General features: G+C 36.8%; 1 protein-coding gene across 1 annotated transcript in view; it reads right to left on the bottom strand.

Annotated features, from left to right (window-relative positions):
- The window catches only part of SEPTIN7 (septin 7), a gene marked incomplete at its 5' end in the record, with an annotated part of 56,974 nt that overhangs the window by 29,971 nt on the left and 1,604 nt on the right, over positions 1 to 25,399 (bottom strand). The window contains 2 exon segments of the mRNA XM_081102544.1: positions 2,492 to 2,598; positions 8,254 to 8,356. Coding sequence (XP_080958670.1) covers positions 2,492 to 2,598; positions 8,254 to 8,356 — 210 coding nt within the window.

The following is a 25,399-nucleotide window of genomic DNA, read 5'->3' as shown; positions in this document are numbered from 1 at the left end:
TTTATTAAGTTAATTAAACTAGTTCTTTATTATCTACAATAGAGAGATAGCATAGGCTGACAGAATACTGACTAAACCAGACTGCTTCTATTTGTAGCCTAGTTCTGTCACTCTACATGATCTCAGGCATATCAGCATCTCTGTGTCTCAATGTCCACATTTGTGAAATGGAGATCATAATACCACCTACTTCATAAAGTCCTTATAAGAATTAAGTAAGTTAATGTATCTGAAGTACTTGGTACACTACTTGTAAGATGCTAATGACTCATTATGTGAGTTTAAGTACTAATGCAGGCCTGGCATTTTGTTAGGTGCTAAAATTACTAAGAGGATTTAGAAAACCTCACTAGCACTAATCACCTCGGTAGGTACAAGAAATTAAGATTTAAGAGATATTTTTTTAAAATATGTTTTTATTGATTTCAGAGAGGAAGGGAGAGGGAGAGAGAGACAGAAACATCAATGATGAGAATCATTGTTTGACTGCTTCCTGCACTCCCACGACTGGGTATCGAGCCCACAACCCGGCCATGTGCCCCTGACTGGAACTGAACCCACAGGCAGATACTCTATCCACTGAACCAAGCCAGCTAGGGCTAACAGATATTTTATACTAAACTAGTGGCCCGGTGCCCAGATTCATGCACCGGTGGGGTCCCTCAGCCTGGCCTGTGCCCTCTGGCAATCCAGGACCCCTCAGCGGATGTCGGATAGCGGGTTTCGGCTGGATACCCACAGGCCCGATCCAGACAGGAGGGAGCCCGATCCTGTGCGCTGAGCATCTGTCCCCTGGTGGTCAGTGTGCATCATAGCAACCAGTCGTTTAGTCCCTTTGGCTTTTATATATATGGATATGCCCAAACCTAGGAATCTACACTGGGGTTCCTTTAACATTTCTATGTACTTCATTTACTGATCCTGAATTTAAATACCTACATTAAGAAAGTTAAAAGTTTAACTTTTTGCTTAGGGTTAAAATATCCAATACTGATTACAATAAGCAATGTAATATCAAGTTTTTAGAACACACTTTTGCAGGTAATTTGAAATCTCAAACTCTATGAGGGATAAAAAAAAGATTCCCAGCAGCAAAGCTTTAAAAAGAAGAAAAAAACATTTATGTCACAGAATTATGTCTTAGGGATCCAATTTCTACACTGCATCTTACAGTTTGATATACATGTTCCTGTCCCAAATTTCCAGACTGTCCTTCCATCTTGTGCTCTGAGATAATTTCTGCCAATCCTCCAAATCCAGCTCCTGCACCACTAATAAGTAAAGTCTGCTCCATGCCCCTCCTCTCTGCTTATGGGCTGCATCACTCCACCAACAACTTTTTCAATCAATAGTTTAGAGCAGCAGTCACCAACCGGTGGTCCGTGGACCACTGGTGTCCATGAGATCCGAAAGGTTGTCGACCGCTAGTTTAGAGCACTGCTGCCGAACAATAATGTAATGTAAACTCCAAAAGTAACTTTGAATTTTTCAGTAGCCACTTTAAAAAGTAATAGATTAATGTATTTTATTTAACCCAATATAATCAAAATATTGTCATTGCAAAATGCAATCAATACAAGAAAAACTATTAGACATTTTACACTCTCTTTTACATACTAAGTCTCCAAAATAAGAGGTATATTTTATACTTGCATAACATCTCGAGTTGGACTACCCATATTTTAAGAGCTCAACAGCCACATGTGGCAAATGCTATTGTACTGGACAGTGCAGACAGATCTAGAGTCTATATATGCAATATGGTCTATGGGCCAGTACCACTGCCATCACCTAGGATTTTGTTAGAAATGCAGAATCTCAGTCCACCTCAGACCTAAGAGAACAGAAATTAAATTTTACCAAGTGATCTGAATAGACAAGCCAATTTGAAAAGTACTAAATTAGACCACACATAGCTTGGAAGCCTTAATGAATTGCTACTGCCATTCAACTACTATGTGGTATTATGTTACCAATGAACACAGAACACTGTATTTAAATAACAATGGCTTTTCAGAGTCATGTTTTCTCTACATCACTGTCCAAGAGAACTTTCTGCAATGGTAACATATATATTCACTGCCCAAATAGTAGCCATTGGCCACATATGGCTAGTGAATACTTGAGATGTGACTATTGCAACTGAGAAGTTACATTTTTAATTTTATTTACTTTAACTCATTCAAACTTAAATAGCCACATAAGGCAAGTAGCTACCTTACTATTCAGCACAACTCTAGGAGTATTAGTTACTCCTATAATTATCACAGTGTAATTTCTATTAGGGTCTTCAGGACAAATTTGGGTTTTAGTCAAGATAATCCCTCTAATTGGCTGTACTTCTTTCTTAGCAACATGTCTACCACTTTACATTGGCTGAGGCCAACTCTGAAAGCTACCTCTAGGGAAGCATAAGAAAAGTTATAGTACATGATTTTGTGTGTTAACATTATTCCAGCTTGTCATCAATTAACAAAACTAATACGCATACCTGTACAGTCTTTTTTATTCTATGGGAAGGACCTGGATACTCTGGAGAATACAGATCTGTGAGGAATAATGAGTTGATTAACGTTGACTTTCCCAATCCAGATTCACCTAAAAGAAACAGGGAGGAGGAGGAATCTGTTAAACTCTGCATGTTATCGACTGTAATATTCAACCAATGCTATAATCAAACTTGCTATATCCAAGTACTTCTTGGTGGGACAAAAATGTGACATTAGAAAATATACTATAAAGACTCCCTATTAGAGTAAATTCTTTGTCCTCATTTTCTTATCAAATTAGACCCATGTTTCCAAGGAATCTTTTTAGTTTTATAATTTTACAAAGTAATGTTCCTGATACCACAGCCTCCATTTAGAAAAAAAAAATGCTGTTTTTATTGATTTCAAAGAGAGGAAGGGAGAAGGAGGGATAGAAATATCAATGATGAGAGAGAATCATTATGGGCTAACTCCTGAATGCCCCCTACTGGGGATCGAGCCTGAGACCCAAAAGCCATGCATATTTTATCCCAGTTCTCTGACTGGGAATCAAACCATAACCTCGCAGTTCATAGGACGCTACTCATCACTGAGCCACACCAGCTGGGCAATAGCCTTCATTTTTAACAATAATGTATTCCTAGAGGTCAAAGTTAGGCATAAACAAAACACTGGATTGTATATGGCTGCTTTAGTGAAATAAAACATAAAAGTAAAAATGCAATAATTAATGAATGACCAAAGCAAGAAATCATACAGCTAGGAAAAGAATCTCCCTACACAACCCCTCCCCCCCATACACGTACCCATATACACACTGGCTGGGAGAAACCTGTAATATACCATTTAATTTAAACATGGTACAAAGAAGATTGCACAAGGCGCTACAAGAGCACATAGTGAAAGACTAACAGGCCTCTCAGATACTGATAAACCAAGTAGTTAAAAAATGGAAATAACCTGAATAATATGCTTAATTATTAAAAATAAACCTGAATAATATGTTTGATTAAAAATAAATGAAAAAATTCTACCCAAGTAAACATTTTTCAGATACCTACTGAATACTTAATATATTGTGATATCTTTGAGTTTTAGCCCATGAAAGCCATGCATATTTCATCACTGTTCAGAAATATTACATTTCAAGCCTAAGAATAAAACATTCATAAGATGTTTGTTCACGAAGTTTTGAAGTCCCACCAATAATTATTTATAATAGTTACACCAACATTTAAAGATGGTCAGTTTCAACAATAAAGATTAAAATAAACAATAACAATAAAAGAAAAAAAAAATAAAGATGGTTAGTGGAAAGGAACCTAAGCAACCAGATAAATCAAGAGGCGGTATCACAAAAAGTGAGAAGGAACTGCAAAGAAAAGTGGTCAATAATACCAAATAAGAGATTTTTTAAAAAAGTGGCCAAGGGACAATGAGAAGGCCTTTTACTGACCTTTAATAAAAACAATTTTATATTAAGAAGTCAAATGGTGAGAGTTAACAGATGGGAAACTTAAAAATACATATTTATTCAGTTAAATAAAGAAAAGATATCACCCAGGAGGTAGATAAAAATAAGTTATCCAGGAGGGTGCTATTCTTTGTTTTGCCTTTTTTTTTTTAAAATTTAATGTTTTTAATATATTTCATTGATTTTTAAAAAATATATTTTATTGATTTTTTACAGAGAGGAAGGGAGAGGGATAGAGAGAGTCAGAAACATCGATGAGAGAGAAACTTCGATCAGCTGCCTCCTGCACACTCCCTACTGGGTATGTGCCTGCAACCAAGGTACATGCCCATGACCGGAATTGAACCTGGGACCCTTGAGTCCGCAGGCTGATGCTCTATCCACTGAGCCAAACCAGTTAGGGCTATTTTGCTTTTTGATATGCTTATCTCTGAAGATTTAATCTAACAGTCTAGGTTACATTAGATACTGCTTATTTCCAAGGTATTCTATATATCCTGGAATTTGCAACATACAGATGATGTACAGGCTAATTATAAAATGCAAGCTAAACAGGTTCCCGATGACCTGGTTCTGCAATTATGTAAACAAGGTTTACTTATTCTAATTACAGTAACTGACCACCAGCACTAAGAGCTAAGTAGTAATTCTGCTATGTAGCTAGTAGCAAACATTCCAACCAACCACTCAATAATTACGTCATTCACTGAGTTCAAAAGTTTTCACTTGCTATGCATCAAAAGTTGAGAGGTCTTGAGGATATTTATGATTTATGATATTTCTTGGTACACTCAAATAAAAGTACTCTTTTTTATAGCCCAATTCAAGAAGATAACTACTTTTTAAAAAATCCTATTACCAGAAAAACCTAAATGTCTATGTAGAAAATTTTGTTTATGATTATTTTTCAAATGGATTATCACAACCTTGTCTTTAAAATGCACTGTCCTTAGTGAGTATATGTCTGGGGTGGGGCAGGGGCTGGATGGAAGGGGGCAAAGTGGGGGGAAATGAGGGACATCTGTAATAATGTCAAGAATAAAAATAAATAAATGTATTTTTTCCTTTTGGCTAGGGTATGCCATCTTTTGGAGTTTGTAAATCAAGTTTCTGTAAGTTCTGCTAAACTGAAAAAAAAGCTGAAGTCAACAGATACTGTTTAACAGCTCTTCACACCACGTTCCTCTAAATTCTTCGTGTTGTTGCCTAAAATTATAACTGATCATTCAATAAACATCCCCTCATAAAAATCAAGTATTCTTGGAAATACTTTTAATCTTTCATACTGGGGTGAGGGATATTACATTTTTTCTCTAATTTCTTTCTAGTAGTGGCCAGCATTCACTATGGAAGTTTTAGTTTGAAAGGAAATAGGATTAGTTTTGAAAAATATGAACCAGACAAAGTAAAGATTTTGTGGAAATAAAGTGGAGGGTTCTATAAAACTAGAGGGCAGCTTAAGGCCAATGATCACACTAGAGGATAAGAAAAAGGCGAGATATCAGGAGAAAAAAAAACACACCACAGAGTATAACAAAAAACCCCAAAACATTTTACTTGGATATAAGAGGGGAAGCAGGGAGTTGATCTATTCTTGAGCAGGGAGCACATTCTACAAACTGATGTTAAGGAGTGCCTTTTAATGCTGAAGGGTTGACTTTGATCTTATGCACTAGATGACTCATAGACTCTTTCAAGTCCTATATATCTCATATACCCAAATTTATACACCAAGGACAAATAGTAGGTTGCATGAAGCAAGCACACTGGTGATTGTGTGAGCCTGTATTTCTTTAAAAAAAAAAAAAAAAACCAAAACTTGAGTATGCATAGTTGTAACATTCACAATAGTTAATGGTGTAAATCCTATATAATAAAGAGGGAATATGCAAATTGACCATCACTCACCACAAAGATGGTGGCGCCCACAGTGGAGGCAGGGTTTCCGTAACACAAGATGGCTGCACTCACAGTGGAGGCTGAGTTCCGTAATGAGTCTTTACGAGCAATCAGCAGGGACCAAAGGCTCCCCACCCCGCCCCCATGGGGCTTGACAGGGAACCTCAGGCCGCGCCCCCTGCCGGGTGGGGCTTGACAAGGGTGAGACCGGCCAGGTCTGGATCTAGCCCAATGGGGGAGGAGAAGGGGGGTGGCAAGGTCTGGGTCTCACGCGATTTTGAGGCGCACATGGGTGGGCAGGGACTTGACTCTGGGTCCTGTGGTGCGCCCCAGTCTCTGACAGGAGAAAGATTTTCATATATATTTTACTAATTTTCTTTAATCTCTGACACTTCTATTATAGAGAAAGGGCAAATAGCAATATTAAAATATTTCCTCTAATCAATCCCCTTTTAATGTGCATGAATTTCATGCACTGGGCCACTAGTATGCTTAATAAAAAGCTAGACAGATTTCATACTTTGCTGAATTAGAGACCTAAATGTTTTATCAATGAAAATATAAAAGCTGTAGTTCACAAAAGGATACATTCAGAGATTACATATTTCCTCTGAAAATCAAGATGATATGACAGTGTGGCGCTGGCCACACAGTGAAATGTTGCAGGTTCAATCCCGTGTTGGGGTGCATACAGGAGACAACCGAGTGCGTGCGTGCGTGCGTGTCCCTCCCTCAAATCAATGAAAACATATCCTCAGGTAAGAGTTAACATTTAAAAAATATATATTTATCTAGAAAAATCTCACAGGCATTTAAAACTCAATCTGGCCTGCATATGCCAATATTATTCTACTAAGTATATGTTCAAGAAATTATTCTTTAGTCCAACTGGTGTGGCTCAGTGGCTGAGTGTTGACCCATGCACCAAGAGGTCAGTGGTTAGATTCCTGGTCAGGGCACATGCCACAGGTTGCAGGCTCGATCCCCAGCAGGGTATGTGCAGGAGGTAGCCAATCAATTTGATGTTTCCTCTCATCAGTATTTCTATATCTCTTTCCCTTCCTCTCTTAAAAAAAAAAAAAATCAATAAAAACCTATTTTTTAAAAAAGAAGTTATTTTTTTATACTAAAATTTTAATATCAAAACCTTTTTGAAAATCATTGTAATTATCCTAATGGACCCTGGAAGCTTTCTTACAAATTAAAAAAAATGATCTTATATTTGTCTACAGTTTGACATTTAAGATCACTAACATTACATATGTAAATGTACTATTTCTTCACATATAATGATCATGTTACCAACTTATGGAAGAAAAGGCATGTTCTATAGGAGTTTTATCCATATAGCTAGACCCACTTCTACTCCATAGCAGCAATTTGGAAGCTAGGCATACTATACTTCTACTCTACCTGTGACAGGCAAGTTAACTAAAGTATTACGGTCAATTGATAAAAATATTTTTCCCTTCAATGAAGAGTATTTTATAAATAATTTAATCTAATTCAATACCATGGGTTGACTGTATTAGCAAAAATTAATGCACACAACATAAAGGCCCAGTATCAACTCAATTTTCTTTGTCAAGGACAGTCAATCCATTATCCTGCTTTTAACCTTCTTACAAAGTATAGACAAATACAATAAAGTTGCATCATACTTAGGATTTGTTCTAAAGTCAGCCTAAATGAGATGAAAATATTATAGTCATTGAAGATTAAGACTGTCATTTAAGTCTACTCATCTTACATATGGTAATGTGTTCCTTCATAGACAATGATGATGTTACCAACCTACTGTCAAAGTAACCCTTGACAATCTTAAAATTGACTACATGCAGGGTAAGGTATTCAAAGAATAAAGCACAGAAAAATGAGACTGAATTAAAGAATAAGGAGATTCATATTTCACTCACTCCAGAACTTATACTCAAGGAATTCCTGAGGTAATAATTTGCATGATTATGATCCTTCCTACCCTATCCTTCTTTTTCAAATTGAGAGCACATATGTTTAAGTTAAATGCTCATGTGCTATGACGCTACTTAGCAATATAAGCCACAGAAAAAAAATTATCCTGGAGAAATAAGTAATCACCAGATGCTATTTCGTCTTGTAGCATTACTAAGTGAAGAGAACTTTTCTAGTGTCCTATTCCACCTCCACCCCACTGCTTGTCAACTTGTAGTTTTGGAAACTAAAAGGAGGCAAGGAAACATATAAATCCTGTTATACCACGCTCAATTTTAAAATGTAGTCACATAATAAGAGAAAATATAACACTGGGTCCCTGTAGTTTTTTGGAATATTGTTTTCTTAAATTAATTCAGAGTTGATTAATAGTTTAATATTTAGATCAAAATTCAATTTTAGGGAGAAATCATATCTTACCCACAACCATAAGTGTGAATTCAAACCCTCTCTTCACTGATTTCCTGTATACTTGATTTGGTAGATTTGCAAATCCCACATAGCCTTCAAGGTTCTTCTGTTGCTGAGAAAAGAAAAAAGGGCCAAGTTATTCATTTATCAACAAACTCTTTTGTCACACATTTTAAATTCCCTTCACTAACCTATTTTTGAAAACGATACAAACTATTATTCATGGCAAATAAAACAGACTTCTAATGGTATCAATAAAAGTATTGCTTAACTGCAGCAATGGACAAAATGAATTAAGCATGAGTTAACTGACAATATAATGGCCAATTATAAAAATCCAAGGAAAAAAAAATAAAAATTTTAAAAAACCTGCCTCCAAGGAAAGATTTCACTTTATAGTGAGTTATTCACAATAAGAGTCTGACCAATCAACTTAAAAAGAAACAACAAAGGATTATTCACAATATAAAATCCCTTAAAATTATATTAAGAACTCTTCTAATTATCCCATTTGTTCATACTAATTACCACAGGTATGAGTTTAAAAAAAAAAAAGTTGAGTTTAAAGCAATTTCTCCACAAATTTTTGAAGGCTCTCATGACCAGTGTTAATCAATAAACAGTATCTTTCATGCTATTATACCAAATCCAATTATGTCACTTCAAGTTTTCACATGATCCTGCCGCCTTCATTATCAGGGAAATCAGATTTATCCTGGTTTTAAATTATAATTCAGTTTTATAATTTTTATGTTTTTTGATGACCTCAATATAATAGTTGCATGAGTAATTCAAAGAAACTTACTTCTAAATTGGTGTAGTGAATAAGTCTGATTTTTAACTTACCCATTGGTGAGAAAAACTGTCCATAGTTCAGGCCATCTGAGTAGAGTCTTATAGTTAATTTTACTTAAGAGGTAGGTCTTATTCATCATTAAAATATAATTGCAAAATATTCCGAAGAGGTATTCATTTCTTTTAAAAGTTTTTGTAACATTTAAATTCTCATTTAAAAAACCTCATATGAGATTAAAGCATTAATCTAACACATTTGGATTTAACAACAGTCTGCATTCTTCACTAATATCACATATGTAGTTAAATATTCCAACCATAACCTTTTACCCTTTTTTCATTCACATAAACTAATTTTTAAGCCAAATGTTGAGACAAAAAAAAGCCAATTAAATTGAAAACCTAATTTTAAATATAATTAGGATACTGATCAGAATATATTATTTTAAAATAAAATATCTGAGAGCCTACATGTGTAGAGCTACAACTATGTATTAAATTAAGGCTTCCTTGGCTTATATTTCATCCAACTGTAAGTTAAATTTAAGTTAATTTAGACTGAAAAAAGTCTCTGTAAAAATTATCAAGTATACTCACAGCTACTTTGTAAAGAACACATTTCCATCATCCAGTGTTCCAGATTCCAACAGAACAGATCCACGGAGGAACAGTAAATGAAGAATTCCAAGAATTGTACATGACACATTTAGTCCAAACAGGAGAGGAAATCCATTGGAACATAGCAAAAGATAGGGAAAAAAATAAGTTACTTACATGTAATTCAACAAATCACAGGTAAATTACAAATAAATTAAAGGCAGACTTTTCTCTACACATGTCAATAAGACTTTTTTTTTTTTGAGGGATACAAGGCCCAGTGAGTTGAGTTCATTTTCAGCAGCTCTCTTGATGAAATATAGAACAAAAAACCTCCTACCTTTTCTATACCCTGCACCTGAAGTGTTATGAGAAATGGTGGGAAAGCTGTCAAGCATACAGTTTCTGGAAGCTATATAGGAACCAAATTTAAATATCAGTAAGAAAAAAATGTCAATTTTGCTTTGTCAGTCACTGGATTAAGACAGCCCAGATCAGATAAAGACAAAATGTTTTAGGTAAAATATTTACACAGTACTGTGTTTCAGGTTTTATTAATTACCTAAACTAAAATTCAGAATGGGAAGAAATGCAGGCTCATGGATGGATACATGAAAGGGAAGGAAGCTAAAGATGGAAAGCAAAAACAAATGGAAAAATGAAGTAAATGTGAGCTATGAAAACCGAAAGACAACTAATGAAGCACAAAGAAAACAGACTGCCCTTGGACAAAATGTCTGTGAAAAGTGTGCATTTTTATTCTATACTGACATGAATCTGTGAGTTATATTACAACCTGAAACAATGATAATGATGCTAACGCTTCACATGTCATCTTCACAGCAAGGCCCGCCCTGACCACCTTACCTAAAATTACACTCCCACTCATCACCTCAGAACTTCGCTGTTTTATGATTTTATCTTTAGCCCTTACCACCATCTAACATACATTGTACTCATCTTGTTTATTGCCATCTCTGCCCCAACCCACCTCCAACTAGATTGTAAGTTCCATCAAGGTAGACATTAATGAATTATATAAATTGTGGCATCAAAAATTTTAAAAAGGGCCATCTGGGAGAGTTGAAGAAGTTTCAGAGAAAATATTATAGTTTGCATATTCAAGAAACCCACCAGACAAAAAAAAACATAACAAAACCGCCTCAGAGTCTGCCCCCTGTGTCTTATTCTTTGCTTTATCCTCATCTCCTAGAAGTCTTTGGCATATGGTATAATTTGAGGACTAAAGAAAAGAGATGTGTTCTAGGCAAAGTGGCAGGCCCTAAAAGTGGGGATGAACTTTTACTTCCAGGAACCAAAAGAAGGTACATGAACTGTAAAGATGTGAAGTAGTGGACCAGGGGATAAGTGATAGAAAATGAGGTCAGGGAGGCAGTCAGGGGCCAGGTCATGTGGGATCAGACAAAGAAATGCGGATGCTATTTTAGGTATGATGGGAAGCCACTGGAGGTTTCACACAGGAGAGTGACCTGACCTGATTTGTGTTTTAAAGATAGCTCTCACTGCTTAGAGAAAGAGTGAAAATAAGGAAACTAGTAAGGAGCCTACTGCAATAGTCCAAGAAAGAAAGGGTACACTAACTTTAGATGGTGTAGATTAAGGTGTAGATTAAGATCAGAAGGATTCAGAATGTTTTGAAGGTAGAACTGTCAGGACATTGCTAATGGACTGGAGTTGACTGGTGAAGGAAAAATAGACCAAAGAAAACTCCTAGGCTTTGAGCTTGAACAACTCCATGGCTAGTGATATCTCTTAGGGAAAGAGGCAACATAGAGAAGGAAAAGGCTGGAAAGGTGGGAGCCAAAGTTGCCAAAATAGAAAACATCTTTGAACATGCTAAGTTTGAGGTGTCCATTATATATTCAAGGAGAGATGTCCAGTAAACAATTAAATAGAAGAATCTAGAAATTCTAGGGTTAGTTGGTGCTGTAAACATATATTTGGGAATCATAAGCATATAGATAGTATTATGGAAGGATTGAAAAGAGCAACTTGTTTTAGAAACTGCTAAATATACTTTTCAGTAACAACAAAATTGATCACAGGGTGTTGTAATAAACTGGAAACCCAACAAAACCGGAATTTGAGGAAAATTGAGATAGATTCCTAGTAGGATCTACTTAAAAATCTTCAACTCCTCCCATCTTTACATCTCCAGAACCCTGGAAATTAACAAAAGGCTTGCAGCAATCCAAAGAGTGCTTATTCAATAAAAAGGACTGAATCTCAGCAAAAACAGCAGCTCTTTTTGCATTTTAACTTGTCCATTCTCATCTCCCCTCCCCAGCACCACAGTAGCCTTGAAAACCAACAACATGCAATAATGGCAAAAATTAGCAGCTGTTCACAACTGGAGGAGGCAGAACATGCTCCTTCAATGCTTCATTCCCAAAGAACTATCATTATTTGACATGTCTGGTGGTTCCCTGAAAGATCCCACAAGATAACAAAACCACTAAGATAATCAGAGACTTCAATGACAACACATATCAAAGAAAACGGACTTTACAGAATTAGTTCCCCAAAAGTTGATAAACAAACAACAAACAGCAACAATAAACCCTGTGGAATGGGAGACAGGAAGATTCTGACCCCAGTTGCCATACTATATTACTTAAAAGTTCAGCATTCAAGAAAAAATTATGAGAAATGCAACAAGACAAAACCAAAAACCCTCTCCATGAATGCACGGCCCATACAGAGGGGGAAAAAGCAATCAATGAAAACTACCCCCAAAAAGCCCAGCCATTAGGCAAACTTAAAGGTGTTAAAAAGAAAAAAGAAAAGAAAAACTAATGGAAAGCATGAGAACAATGTTTGCCAATACAGAACATCAATAAAGAGAGAGAAATTATTAAAAAGAACCAAACAAAAATTCTCAAGTTGAAAAGAACTATAAGTGAAATGAAGCTTCAGAACTTGACAGATGTAAATCTTACCTTTCAGTGTACTTAGATTAAATGTAACAGGATTAAACATTCCAACCAAAAGGCAAAGACTGGCTGAATGGAGTTTTAAAAACCATGACTCAACTGTATGGTGCCCACAAGAAACACTTTTAGAATCACAGACACAATGAGCTTGAAAGAAAAAGTTTAGGAAAAGTAACAAAAAGAGAGTTAAAGTGGCTACAACACTGACTTTAAGACAATGATTGTTACCATAGACAAAAAATGTTTTATGTTGATTAAAACGAGTATTTATCAAGAAGGTTTAACAGTTATAAACAAATATGCCCCTAACAACAGAGCCCAAAAATACACAAAGCAAAGACTAACAAAATGGAAGGAAGAAATAAGACAATTCAACATGAACTGGACTTCAATATCTCATTTTCAAAAAGGGATAAAGCAACTACACAGAAGATAAGAAAACAAGACCTGTACGCTACCTTTCACTTATAGTTTTTCTGTCTCCTTGCTTACAGTTTTCTTATTTATGTAAAAATCTAGGGAGAAACTAAAAACTAAATCAGAAACTAATGAGATTGATTGTCCATATGGATGGGTGGAACAGTGATAAAAAAGGGGGAACCAGAATAGAGTAAAAAGAGATGTAAGGTCTGAGGGACACTTGTGGATATACTGTTTTTATAGAGTTGACTATTAATAACACAGTAATGTTTCGCACATTCCAATAAAAAGTAACCTAAGCCAGCCAGGATATGAGAACACAAAATGAACCAGAAAAGAAATAACAAATGAAGCTAACTGTACTTCAAATCAGTAACATTATCACATGTAGAGTGGGGAAGAAAAAAACATAACTTTGAAACAGTACTTTGTATAAGACTAAAGACAAAAAAGTATATACAAATACTATACCCTAGTACAGTGATGGCGAACCTATAACACGCGTGTCACCTCTGACACGCGAACTCATTTTTTTGGTTGATTTTTCTTTGTTAAATGGCATTTAAATATATAAAATAAATATAAAAAATATAAGTGTTTTACTATGGTTACAAATATCAAAAAATTTCTGCATGTGACACGGTACCAGAGTTAAGTTAGGGTTTTTCAAAATGCTGACACACCAAGCTCAAAAGGTTCGCCATCACTGCCCTAGTAAGTAAATAATAACACCAATTCTGAAACTACATTTATGTGTATACCAGAATTGAATAAATATGCAAATTGTGATGGACGCCAGGTTTTTCACTGTTGGAGAAAGAAGTTACAAATAAGGTAAAGAAAAAGACTAGATTGAACCTTGTGTTAGTGGACTGAAATTGGCGTATTAGTATGAATTAAAGACTTTACATTAATAAACATATACATATATAGTGTTTAGACACACTTAGATACATAGAAATTAACATAGGTGTGAATATATAATTATGTAGTTTCCTAGATCTGCTAAAGACACCTAGAAGCAATGACACCCCAAGAGCAATGACCACTTCTAGTGCTCAGACCTTGCATTCTAAATCCTATTCTCAAATAAAAGGAACTTAGACTCCTTGGAGAAATGACTGATCCCAGGGCTTAGGAAAGGAAAACACAAGATGAACCAGAAAGTAAAGAAGTACCCCCCAAAATTGAAGGAGCATGTTGAAAGAAAGAATAGGAGCCAACTGAAATAGCTCTCAATGGTCAAATCCAGGACAATTTGATAAAATTTATATTCGTTTCCCTATACCAGTATTAACAAGTAACTGAATGAGTGAATGAATGAATGAATAAATACATAAGACAGAACAGCTCTTCCTTACAAAAGAATCCAATTTTTTTTTAAGATATATTTTATTGATTTTTTTACAGAGAGGAAGGGAGAGGGATAGAGAGTTAGAAACATCGATGAGAGAGAAACATCGATCAGCTGCTTCTTGCACACCCACTCCTGGGGATGTTCCCGCAACCAAGGCACATGCCCTTGACCGGAATTGAACCCGGGACCCTTCAGTCCACAGGCCGACGCTCTATCCACTGAGCCAAACCGGTTAGGGCCCAATTTTTTAAATGTAGCATAATAGAAACAGAATTTATATTTTTCCCTTAAGACATATTTTTAGAAGTAAAATTATTCATGAGAAATATAAACAATAGAATGCATTTTTGATAGAAATTGTTTTTAGATGGTGGTTAATTTGCATACGTAGGCACGAAGCAACGGAACAAAGACTGAAGGTGGCTCCGGCCGAGCAGCGAAGACTGAAGACGGCTCTGGCCTGAACGAAGGCCTGGGTCCCAGGTGCCGGAGGAAAACCAGTGCCGGCAGCCAGGGGAAGGGAAGGCCTATTGCACGAATCTTTTCATGCAACAGGCCTCTATTATATATATACTGCAGGCCCGATGCATGAAATTCATGCAAGAGTAGGCCTTCCTTTCCCCGGCTGCCAGCACCGGCTTCCTGCTGGCCCTCGAGACTCAGGCTTCCCTCGCAGCCCTGACTTATCTGGAAGGTCATCCAGAAGGATGTCTGGTCTAATTCGCGTATTACGCTTTTATTATTATAGATTTATTGATTTCAGAGAGGAAGGGAGAAACATCGATAAGAGAGAATCATTGGATTGGCTGCCGCCTGCACCCCCCCCCCCCCTACTGGAGATAGAGCCAACAACCCAGGCATGTGCCCTGACTGGAAATCGAACCTGTGACCTCCTGGTTCATAGGTTGATGCTCAACCACTGAGCCACACCAGCTGGGCCACTTACTGCTTCTAAGAGAAGTTTACAAAAAAAAAACACAAAAAAACTGGAAAGAAAATATATTCAAATTTTAACACTGGTTGTATTTTGCTAAGTGGATTTGGGGTAATTCAGTTTTATAATATTTTCTGTTTTCCAGGTTATTATTAAGGAATCTGAAGCATTTCTAGTATAAAAAAAAAAGTCACAGAGAAAGAAAATGAAGTCATGTTCACCACAAATCAGTATGTTGGGTTTTTTTTAATAGACAAATCAGGTGTTCTTTATTTTCCATTTCTGACAAGTTCATCAGACCAGAGGTCACCAACCTTTCGGACATCACAGACCACAAGTGGTCCGCAAACCACAGGTGGCAACCGCTGCATTGGACTGCAAAGGAAAAAAGAGTAATTCTGACAAGGTCTCAAGAAAAATTGTAGAAGGTAATTTTGACAAGCAAGGTACAGAAAGACTGAAAAATTATAAAATAAGATTGATCAATAGCCGGTTAGTTGTATGCCAAATTCAACAGAATTATACACCACCAGGATCCATCTTACTTAAATCCAGATAACATCATTCAATACTTTTGATAAAAAACATGAAAGATAGGCTTGTCAAACTGGCAGATGATAAAAACTGAGAAAGGGCCCTAACCGGTTTGGTTCAGTGGATAGAGGGTCGGCCTTCGGACTGAAGGGTCCCAGGTTCGATTCTGGTCAAGGGCATGTACCTTGGTTGTGGGCACATCCCCAGTAGGGAGTGTGCAGGAGGCAGCTGATCAATGTTTCTCTCTCATTGATGTTTCTAACTCTCTATCTCTCTCCCCTCCTCTCTGTAAAAAATCAATAAAATATATTTTAAAAAAAGAAAGTCTTAAAAAAAACAAACTGAGAAAGGTAACAAAAACTTTATATGACACACTCAGAACCCAAATTAAGTTATAACATAGAAATATGTGGATCTAAACCATTACCTTTTTCCCCAACCCAAACCAGAATTTGAAAGACAAACTTTCAGTTAAGATCAGACTACAAAAAGAAGGTGAAAGCACATTTTCAGCCATTCAATCAACAAGTTACTCTAGTTACCACAACAACAAAAAGTGAAGAAGTTAAACCAATAGCAGCATGAAAGGAAAAAGCAGGAACATCTTAGCTAAAGCTATGCTCCATAAATCAATAGCTACCCTAAAAGGTAATTTAACTCTAGATCTCATTAACAGACTTATAGCAAGTAGAATGAGACAAAAGATAGATGTATTCTGATCTGTAATTTTAAGATCACAAGATATGCACTTCTTGGTTTCAGCAGGGATATGTACAAAACAAAGTTCACAGGGAAGTAACAATGATGGTTAGAAGCATATAACCCCCTGCCACAAATATTGTTAAAGGGAATGGAAAGACCAAATCTCTACAAAAGACTCAGAGAGGGATTTTTAAAAACTATCCTATATAATAAAAGGCTAATATGCAAATTGACCAAACAGCAGAACAACCAGTCGCTATGACATGCACTGACCACCAGGGGGCAGACACTCAATGTAGAAGCTGCCCCCTGGTGGTCAGTGCACTCCCACAGGGGGAGCACTGCTCAGCCAGAAGCCAGGCTCACGGCTGGTGAGCGCAGCTGTGGCGGAGGAGCCTCTCTCGACTCCACAGCAGTACTACTGAGTGGCGGCAGCAGGCGCAGTGGGCCAGGATGAGTGCAAGTGGCATGGCGCCTGGCCCCAGTTCTAGCTCCTCCCTTGCCGCCTGCTGCTTGGCACACTGCTACATCCCTCAGGGGATGTCCGGCTTCCGGTTTTGGTGCGATCCCCGCAGGCCAGGTGGACGAATCCAGTAGTATATTTTAATAAGAAATATGAATACCAGTATCTGCTCTAACTTAGAGCTATGCTCTGGTGAGTAAATTACATAACCTTTCTGAGCCTTAGATTGGGATAATGTCTTTATGAGGTTATTGTAAGATATACATATAATATTTTCACACATATACATATGTATGTATACTAGTATACATGAATGAAATATTTACCACTTCACAAAGAGTAAAGTACAATGTGCAATTATTAAGGTCTCTATTCTTTGCAGATAAATGATTCCCAATCCTGGTTGTAATCAAAAGTACCTGAGGAGCTTTATAAAAAGGTTACCTGGGCCTCAGCCTAGAAACAGAGTAAAATCTTTTCCTGGTTCATAGGTTGACACTCAACCACTGAGCCACGCAGACTGGGTGACAAGTAGAATCTTGCTGATAGGGCCGAGAAAACAGTATTTTTAATAAGAATCTTTAGAAGCCTATACTATAAATAGAAAAATATTTAAAGTTCTATAATTGGCCAATTATATTAGTAGTATTTGGGGTACAATAATCTTACAAAGACTTATTAAATGAAGTGGGAAGAGACTGGAAGCAATGAGACCAATGAGGAAACTACTCGATAGGAAAGACAGTCCTTTGTTCATCTTGGTTAGATTCTAATTTGTTAAATGGAATGCACTAGTGAGTAGCTAGATATAGAACACTCACCCTTCAAATCATCTAACACAGATTCAAATAAAAGTTTCCATCAAGCATAAAACTCCTCTTATTCCCTTATTCCGGGCCAGTTTATTCCATATAACATTGATTTCATACAACATGGCATATTTGCAAGTTTATGGTATTACTTCCTCATTTCCTCCATGTTGATCAAAATACTTAACTTTCATAAAGACAGGGGTTGCAATTTTTAAGCAAGTCTAAACTAGCTCCAAAATTAAAAAAAAAAAAAAAAAAAGGGCCCTGGCTGGGGTGATCAGTGGTTAGAGCGTCCACCTATGGATTAAAGAGTCTCAGATTCAATTCAAGGTCAAGGGTGGGGGCACATGTGGAAGGCAACCAATCGATGTGTCTCTTTCACATGGATGTCTCTCTCTCTCTCTCTCTCTCTCTCTCTGCCCCTCCTCCCTCCCTTCCACTTTCTAGAAATCAATGGAAAAAGTATCCTCCAACGAGGATTAAAAAAGAAAACAAAGAAACAATATCTACATAATTATCTTTCTAACAGCACAGCACCATGGTCAAACACAAACTTAACTACTTTTGGTGAGTCTGCTTGCCAGCTAAGTCATTCTAGTTTTATCTTTTTGGCTCACAGCTGAATGAACCCTCCTCTCAAAATGTAACTCCTGTGTTATATGAAAGGAGAGAAGGTTAGCACTCCCCTTGACAAGGATGGAAGAGGCTCTCGGGCCTAACAACACGCCAAAAAAAAAAAAAATATGTAACTCCTAGTTGTTCTGTATGAGACCAACTTTTATATTCTATTATAAAATCCAAAACAGAACTATGTATATTTCTATCTAGGATCACTAGTTCCATCCTTTCTGCCAAGTTCTCAAGTTTCCAAACTTAAGCTAGAGATATGTTAACTACTAGATTCACCCTTTCCAGCAACGAGAAAACTAAAAGACAAGTTCCTGGCTGTGTAGCTCAGTTGGTTAGAGCATCATCCCTGATATGCCAAGGTTGCAGGTTCAATTCCTGGTCAGGGCACATACAAGAACCAACCAATGAATTCATAAATAAGTGGAACAATATGCATAATCCATGGTCACAGACAACAGGGTGCTAAAGGCCTGGGATGGGGTGAGGAGGGTTGGAAGGGGTCAACGGGGGAGGGGACATATGTAATACTTTCAACATTAAATAATTATTTTTAAAAAGATGATAAAAAAACAAGTGGAACAACCTATTTCTCTCTCACAATAAATCAATAAATAGCCTATATAATAAAAGTACAATATGCCAGTCAACTGCTCGACCAGTTGCTATAATGTGCACTGACCACCAGGGGGCAGATGCTCCAACTGGTAGGTTAGCTTGCTGCTGGGGTCTGGCTGATCAGGACTGGGTGAGAGGCTGGACACGCCCTGGAGCCTTCCCATGGTCCCTCTCTGGCCAGCTGGCCCCCATCGGCCCTGATTGAGACTGGGCAAGATGGCCCGATCACCAGCCAGACCAAGGGACCCCACCCATGAATTCATGCATGAATTTGTGCACTGGGCCTCTAGTAAAAAATAGAAGACTACAATTTGTCCTCTAAGCATGTATGTACTAGCATGGTCTTTGCAAATTATACAATGACTACATATTTTGGTTTTCTATTTGCACATTATTTTATACTCCATAAAATATTAATCACTTCTACTTTATTTCATTTTCACCCAGCATATCAACTATACAGAATACAACTGGAAAACAGAAATGGAAATCTAACTCACTGCTTAACAAGTAGCAGACCTTCAATACAGAAATGAACCAGGAAATAAAAGCTGAGCAAGTAAAACACAAAGATTTGTAACAGCAAACTGTATAGTTACAAACTCCAGGGACAAAAGAAGATAAATATATCCACAGAACAGAAAAAAGTGAAAAGCAATATACATATAGTTTAAAAAAGCAAAAATGACTATCATATTGCATTATTTAATAGTTCTAGACTATATAAGTCACAGCATAAAACAAAATATTCCTGATGTTGATTTTAAGAAGTTCAGTATATTCTACTGAAAATATGGAACTAATCAGTTTATACATAACAAATCTCTCTCCAGTAATATAAGAAACAGAAATTAAAACAAGTTTAATGTACTAAACTAGGAAAATAACTAGGGAGAGCAAAAGAGGTTTGCTTGAAGATACTCTTTAAAATAATTCTTAAAATTCTAAAATATTGAAACTACAAATAAAAAATGGCTAGGCAAATTAGGGTATCAACACTGGAACACCATGTACATATTTAATACGTATGTTTAATTCATGAGTTAATACACCAAAAACCACATTAAATATTAAGTGAATAGTATCTTGGTTTTGTATAAAATGTAAGAGTTTACAGAGTACTTTTACAAATACCACATAATATGTAATTCATGTCAGAGGTTATCAATCCTGATGGCTCATCATAATTAACTAAAATACTAATATATGCACACTTTTTGAACCCCCACCTCATACCTGTGAATTAATGAGCCTCCAAGCGTTAAGCATTAGAAGTGTTTCCAATGCCTGACCAAGGTTAAGAACCACTAACCACTAATATACCTCTAATTACAGCCATGAAAAAATTTTAAGTAATTAAAAAAGAACACAAATTAACTTTTAGCGACTGAAATAACTTAATGGTTTTTATTCCTTCTGGTTAATTTGTTTAAATTAATCATACAAGGAACTAAATATATATATACATATATATGAAACTTTTTAAAATTAAAAATAGTTTAAAATGTTGGTGGTTGGCAGTATATTAGTTACTGAAAAGTGTTTCCCTGTTTAGAACACCTCACATCCCAGAATGCTAACAAATGAAGTGGTACCCTGGTCATTTAAATAACAGTATAAACAGAAAGCACTAGAATAAAAGTACTATAAAGAGTTTGCCTCCTCTTAACAAATAATGATTTCACTGAAAGTATTTACAGATTCTCTAAAACTGTACCAAAATATTCCTCAAAAAGAAAGAACTTGAATTACAATCTGAATGAACAATTTGAATACAGAAGGATACAAAATGTCATTGTGTAAAGAAACACCTGCATGACCCTTAAACAGCTGCTGCTGTGAAATATACCAGCAGAAATTTTAAGTAAACATTTTAGTATTACTCAAGAAAGTGGTGACTTCTGATCTAACTTTGAAGAATGCATGAGTTTCACACAAATCACTGTATTCCAATTTCCTTCAACTCTGCTCACCAAAGCACAAATATTAACTAAATAAAAAAAAAAAATGTACTGACCAAACTACCAGTATAGCTTTTGTTCAATATGTCAGATTCAATTACTAAACATAAAAATTCAAAGCACAAATGAAAAAATTTATAATAATCTTAAAATGTTTATTTTCCATCCAAGATTTCTCTAATCCTGAGACTACCAGACACGCCTACTTAGCTATCTCCCTAGCCTCGCAATTTCATGTGTGTTTTTATTGTTGTTGTTGTTGTTAGTTTTTGTTCATCTTCATTGGAGGATATTTTTTTCCCTTTGATTTTTAGAGAGAATGGGAGTTGGGAAGAGAGAAATATTGATGGAGAGAGACACATCGATACAGTTGCCTCCCACACACGCCAAATATGCAAATATGCAGGTACACGCCCTTGACCAGAAATCGAACCCATGCATGGGCCAACACTCTAACCACTGAGCACACTGGCCAGGGATCAATTTCATGTTTTAAATCACCTATCTCAAGAAATGATACTCTTTTATTTTTTTAAGTAAATCTCCCATCCACACCCTTCCTCAGCTGGCCAGTTTCATCCAGAAAGCTCCAACATTTCTGGGTTCGTTATCTACCACCTACATCCCCTCACACACCACATATCTCACCAACATCCCTATACCCCATGTCCTTTGCCAACACCCTAGTGATGTCCTTCATCACTTTTTAGTTCTAGGACAGCTGCGTTAACCTTCCTTATTTCATTGGCCACACCTTGTACTCTAACTTCCCTACTGGAATTATCATGTTGCTCATCGTTACCCCTCGTCTTTTAAAATCCTTTAATAAAGACTTTTTTAAAATCCTCAACATACCACACAAGATCTCATAACCTACACCACTATGATTTCACAGCTTAGAATAAGTGTGAAAATTTTCCTCTGCCTAATAACTTATACCCAACTTTAAGATTCATCTTTTCCATTTTGGAAAAGGTATCCTTCTCCTACTACTCCCACTGTATATATACCTTTAAATCATATCACAAATGATTTAGTAAGTAAATATTAAAGTGAACAAAACAGTCCTTGAGTTTAAGAAACTTACAATGGAGACAGAAAAGTAGCTAATTGCCAAATAGTCTAATACCTTTTTTAAAGCTAAGATCTGAGTGCTTGTTATAAGCCAGGCTAAGAACTTGCCATGTATTATCTCATTTAATTTTCCAATAACTTTGGAGTCCTACTTTTTTTTTTTTGGAGTCCTACTTTTTTTTAAAATATATTTTGATTTTTTACAGAGAAGAAGGGTAAGGGATAGAGAGTTAGAAACATCGATGAGAGAGAAACATTGATCAGCTGCCTCCTGCACACTCCCTACATGTGCCTGCAACCAAGGTACATTCCCTTGACTGGAATCGAACCTGGGACCCTTCAGTCTGCAGGCTGATGCTCTATCCACTGAGCCAAACCAGTCAGGGCCCTACTTTTTTTTACAAAGAAGGAAACAAGAAAAAATTCTGTTATCTTTCCAAGGTTCAGTTAAGTTTTAGGGATGTGAATCCAGGCCTAACTCCAAAATCTAAGCTCTTAATCACCAGGCCTTCTATTTCTGTCATGGCATTTAACTCACTTTCCCCAGTGCCTGACACACAGCAAGCACAAGATACAAATTTGTTAAATGAGTGAATGTGAGTGTTGAAATCCTAAGCTAGTTACAATATCATCAACACTACTGCTTTAATTATAGTGTATTGTGTCAAAGAGTTCAAAAACTCTGTGAAATAATAATAAAAGAGTTATCTGGGAGTTTGACCAGGGGGCAGGGCCGGCCGGGGGAAGGGAGGGAGTACCAGGCTAGCAGCCAGCAGCAGCTAGGGACCCTACCAGTGCACGAATTTCATGCATTGGGCCTCTAGTTGAGAATAAGTATCTATCAGAAGGGGACATTTTAAACAAATCACAGCCTACCCGTATATAGTTACGCACAACTTAACAATGGGGTATGTTCTGAGAAATGAGGTAAGCAATTCTGCCGTGCACTTACACAAATCTAATGATATATAGCCTACTGCACACCTAGGCTATATGGTTTAGCCCATCTCCTAGGTTATACACCTGTACAGCATGTTACCGTACTGAATACTGTAGGTGATTTTAACACAATAGTATTTGTGTATCTAAACATAGGAAAGGTAAGTAAAAATACGATGTTAAAAGAGTAAAAATGGTACACCTATATAGGGCACTTATGTAAGAGGCCCTGACTGACCCTCCTGTGTGAGGTTCATCAATTATACTTTGGAAAATACTGACCTAGTACTATAATGTTGTATGTTCAATAATTACTGACCATGTTTCACAAAGGTCCACTAATTAAGTGATAAATGTACAGACACACAAAAGCTACCTAGGTGATTCTGATTCCCAAGTTTGAAAAATACTAAGTATTAAGTGGTCGGAGTTCTAGGAAGAAGAATTATGGACTAGATCCGTGGTTGGCAAACCGCGGCTCACGAGCCACATGCGGCTCTTTGGCCCCTTGAGTGTGGCTCTTCCACAAAATACCACGTGGGGGCGCGCACGTACAGTGCGACTGAAACTTCGTGGCCCATGCACAGAAGTCGGTATTTTGTGGAACAGCCACACTCAAGAGGCCAAAGAGCCGAATGTGCCTCGCGAGCCGCAGTTTGCCGACCATTGGCAAACTGTGTCTGGTCTAGTCACTAGATGGTTAAGAAAGACCTCTCTTCTCCACTTCCTACAATGCTGCAGTGGCTACCACGCAACTCCATCTGGCTTTGAGATGAGCTCCTCTCAAGCAGTAGCCTCAGCTCTCTCCATCCACACACAAACGAATCCGGGTAAGAAAAAGCCACATGGACTTAATACCATTTAAAGCTTTCCTCCTCACACCAAGACTTCCAACCCCTTGCACATACTGCACATCCAACTATATCCCCCAGAGTGCTTTTACAAATTTTTACTGTAATTCTTAATAAGAAAAGAAATATCCCAAACAATACTTACATAACAGAATTTAATTCTCCCCAAATTTATACTAATGTACTGCTATTTTCTATTTCTTTCTTACCTTTTTGTTGTTAATCCTCACCCGAGGATATTTTTTTCCACTGATTTTTAGAAAGAGTGGAAGAGCGGGAAAGACAGAAAGAAATATCAATGTGAGATCAACACATCGATTGGCTGCCTCCTGCAAGAGCCCCAACCAGGGCCGGGGAGGAGCCTGCAACCCAGGTACATGCCCTTGACTGTAATCAAACCTGCGACCCTTCGGGTGACGCTCTATCCACTGAGCCAAACCCGATAGGGCTCTCTCCTACTTTTTAAAAAGCATTAGGAGAAATCCACAAAATTGGTTTCAAGACCAACTAATAGGTCTCAACTTGCAGTCTGCAAAACACTGTTGTAGAGACCAACAGTCTACATTTAGCAGTATGCTCTCATCGGACAGGCCTAACCTATAATCATGCTACCTTAAAATTCTACTCTGCAAAACACATTTTTTTCTACATCACTTTCATTGTGTAATTAATCTCAAATCATTTACAATTCAAATTTAGTTCAGTGAACATATCAAAAGTTTTGTCTTAAAGTTTAGTAAAATGCATAAATGTTAAAATAAAATGTTTCAATCTCTAATCAAAATTGAACATGGCTTATTAGCTCAAAATGTGAAACGTGGTTCTCCACTGTAATTCAGTAGGTAACAATACTCTACTGGCAAAACCCAGAGTAGAGCATACCCATTGTGAATATGTGTACATCGAACTATAAGAAGTCTGAAACCAAGCGCTCTACCACGGTCTTCACTGACTGGTCCTGTCATCTGACCACCCCCATGCATGAGACCTTGGAAACCACAGATCGAACTCTTCCTCCTCCCCAAGCTGGTTTTTTTTGTTTGTGTTTTTTGGGGAGGGTGGGGGTGGATGGGGGGAGGCGCCTATGTTGTGTCAACCCTCTACAATTGCTTTAAGATCTGTCAGGATCCAACCTTATCTCACACTAGCTCAGAAGTTCTGGCATGGACTTATTTAAGATTATTTCTATGGGAAAATCCATAAATCTAAACAACCAATTTTATAACAAACTTCTGAAACATAATCCATTGATAACACTACCTTTCATGTAGTTACACTATTGAATACCTTATCTGCAAGAGAAAACCAGAAACCAAAAACTCTCAACTAAATAACAAATATATATGTGTATATATATGTATATGTATATGTGTGTATATATATATATCTCCTTTCTGTAAATTAAAATCTACTTGACAAACACAAAATGAAGTTCTAGAATCAGTTATGAACTTCAGTTCTGTAAACCTAACCGCACAGGTGACATTTTTAATAACCTTACTGAAAGAACCTGGCTT

Source organism: Myotis nattereri, assembly GCF_964212035.1.
Source record: "Myotis nattereri genome assembly, chromosome: 11".
Classification (NCBI taxonomy): domain Eukaryota; kingdom Metazoa; phylum Chordata; class Mammalia; order Chiroptera; family Vespertilionidae; genus Myotis; species Myotis nattereri.
Note: the sequence above shows the minus strand (reverse complement) of the source record. Positions and strands in the feature narration are given on the sequence as shown.